The sequence below is a fragment of the Buceros rhinoceros genome, unplaced genomic scaffold, assembly GCF_000710305.1.
Source record: "Buceros rhinoceros silvestris isolate BGI_N320 unplaced genomic scaffold, ASM71030v1 scaffold19081, whole genome shotgun sequence".
Classification (NCBI taxonomy): Eukaryota; Metazoa; Chordata; class Aves; order Bucerotiformes; family Bucerotidae; genus Buceros; species Buceros rhinoceros.
The window spans coordinates 48626-49905 of NW_010392730.1; the positions used below are offsets into that span (position 1 = coordinate 48626).

Here is a 1280-nt window from a genome sequence, read left to right on the forward strand (position 1 = left end):
TCCTCTCTCCCTCTTCCCCAAAGGCAAGCTCATCAATGTTTCAACAAAGCAAGCAATGGAATGAAAATCATTGTGTTGTCCCTACAACTTTTACAGAATGGATAAAGATAAAAAGCAACCCTGGTAACAGCAGCAACTTAAAACCCGTCAATTTTCACAACCTGGAATTCTCAGACCTAATAAATAAACGGCTAAGGGAAAACTAGATAAATTTAAAAAGTACAACAAAATATAGTATCATGCACAGTGATTTTCGGAAATAATAATATGTAAAAATTATTAACATTTAGCACAAAATATGTTTTCATGTCTTTCACATGCTCCAGTCTGGAAACAAATTAGGGGGTTTTTTTTCATTGTTTTCTACTGAGTTGTGACAATGAAAAGTTTTTATATTTAAAGATTAGGGAGATAATTCAAATTACAGGCTTGAAGGATTTTTAATCTAGCCTTCTGCCTTTTTTTTTTTTTAATTTTTGCTTTTTTCCCTCCTTAAAAAATGATGGCTGTTGTTATGCTTCACACCATGCCATCCCGTGACTATCAATACAGCAGGCCAGTGTTCAGACTAAATCAGAACATGGATGAAAAAGCAGCTTGCTGAAGCTTGAACAATACAAACCACTTCTCAGTCACAGGTTAGTCTCAGTCAACAACTGGCTAAATGGTATTTGCTGATACTCTTAGCATTTATCTACCTTCTGCCTGCTCTCCTGGGTTAACAGACTCCATTGCAGTCTTGCATATAATGGCTGAAATCAGTCTTTCACAGTTTTGTCACCTTTGATTCTCACAGTACAAAATAACAACTCCTAAAGAACTGTAATCAGCAGAGAATTACAGTCCTTCTCATCAACACAGGCTACAATGACCAGAATAAATGTCATGACAAATAACTGTGCTCCCCTAACATTTTGTGTTAAATGAACATTTTGTGTTAAATGAACATTTTGTGTTAAAGATGAAGTTTGATTTTGCTGTAAGCAGAACTTTTGTGGCAGTAAACTATGTACTGCTGAAGGGAATTCCAGAGAAATTAAGGAATTTGGAGTATCCACATACCAACTTCTGCCTTTATAAAAAAAAATTAAATAAATAATAAAGATAAATATTGTACAGATATAAGTCATTGTTGTCATCCACTTAATTAAAAAATAAGTTAACCTACCTGAACTCTTAATAAGTAATCCACAGTGGAAATGATAATATTTACAGTTGTGTTGTTACCAGTCTGAGTTCTCAGGTAATTCTGAAAATCTAAAAAAATCAAATAACAATTT

At 33.5% G+C, this 1280-nt stretch overlaps 1 protein-coding gene across 1 annotated transcript in view; it reads right to left on the minus strand.

The window, feature by feature from the left end:
- LOC104500881 (ryanodine receptor 2-like) overlaps positions 1 to 1255 on the minus strand; it is a gene marked incomplete at its 5' end in the record, with an annotated part of 37103 nt that extends 35848 nt beyond the window's left edge. Inside the window, one exon of the mRNA XM_010144606.1 lies at positions 1169 to 1255. Coding sequence (XP_010142908.1) covers positions 1169 to 1255 — 87 coding nt within the window. The remainder of the gene's footprint in view (positions 1 to 1168) is intronic.
- Between the last annotated feature and the right edge of the window lie 25 nt (positions 1256 to 1280).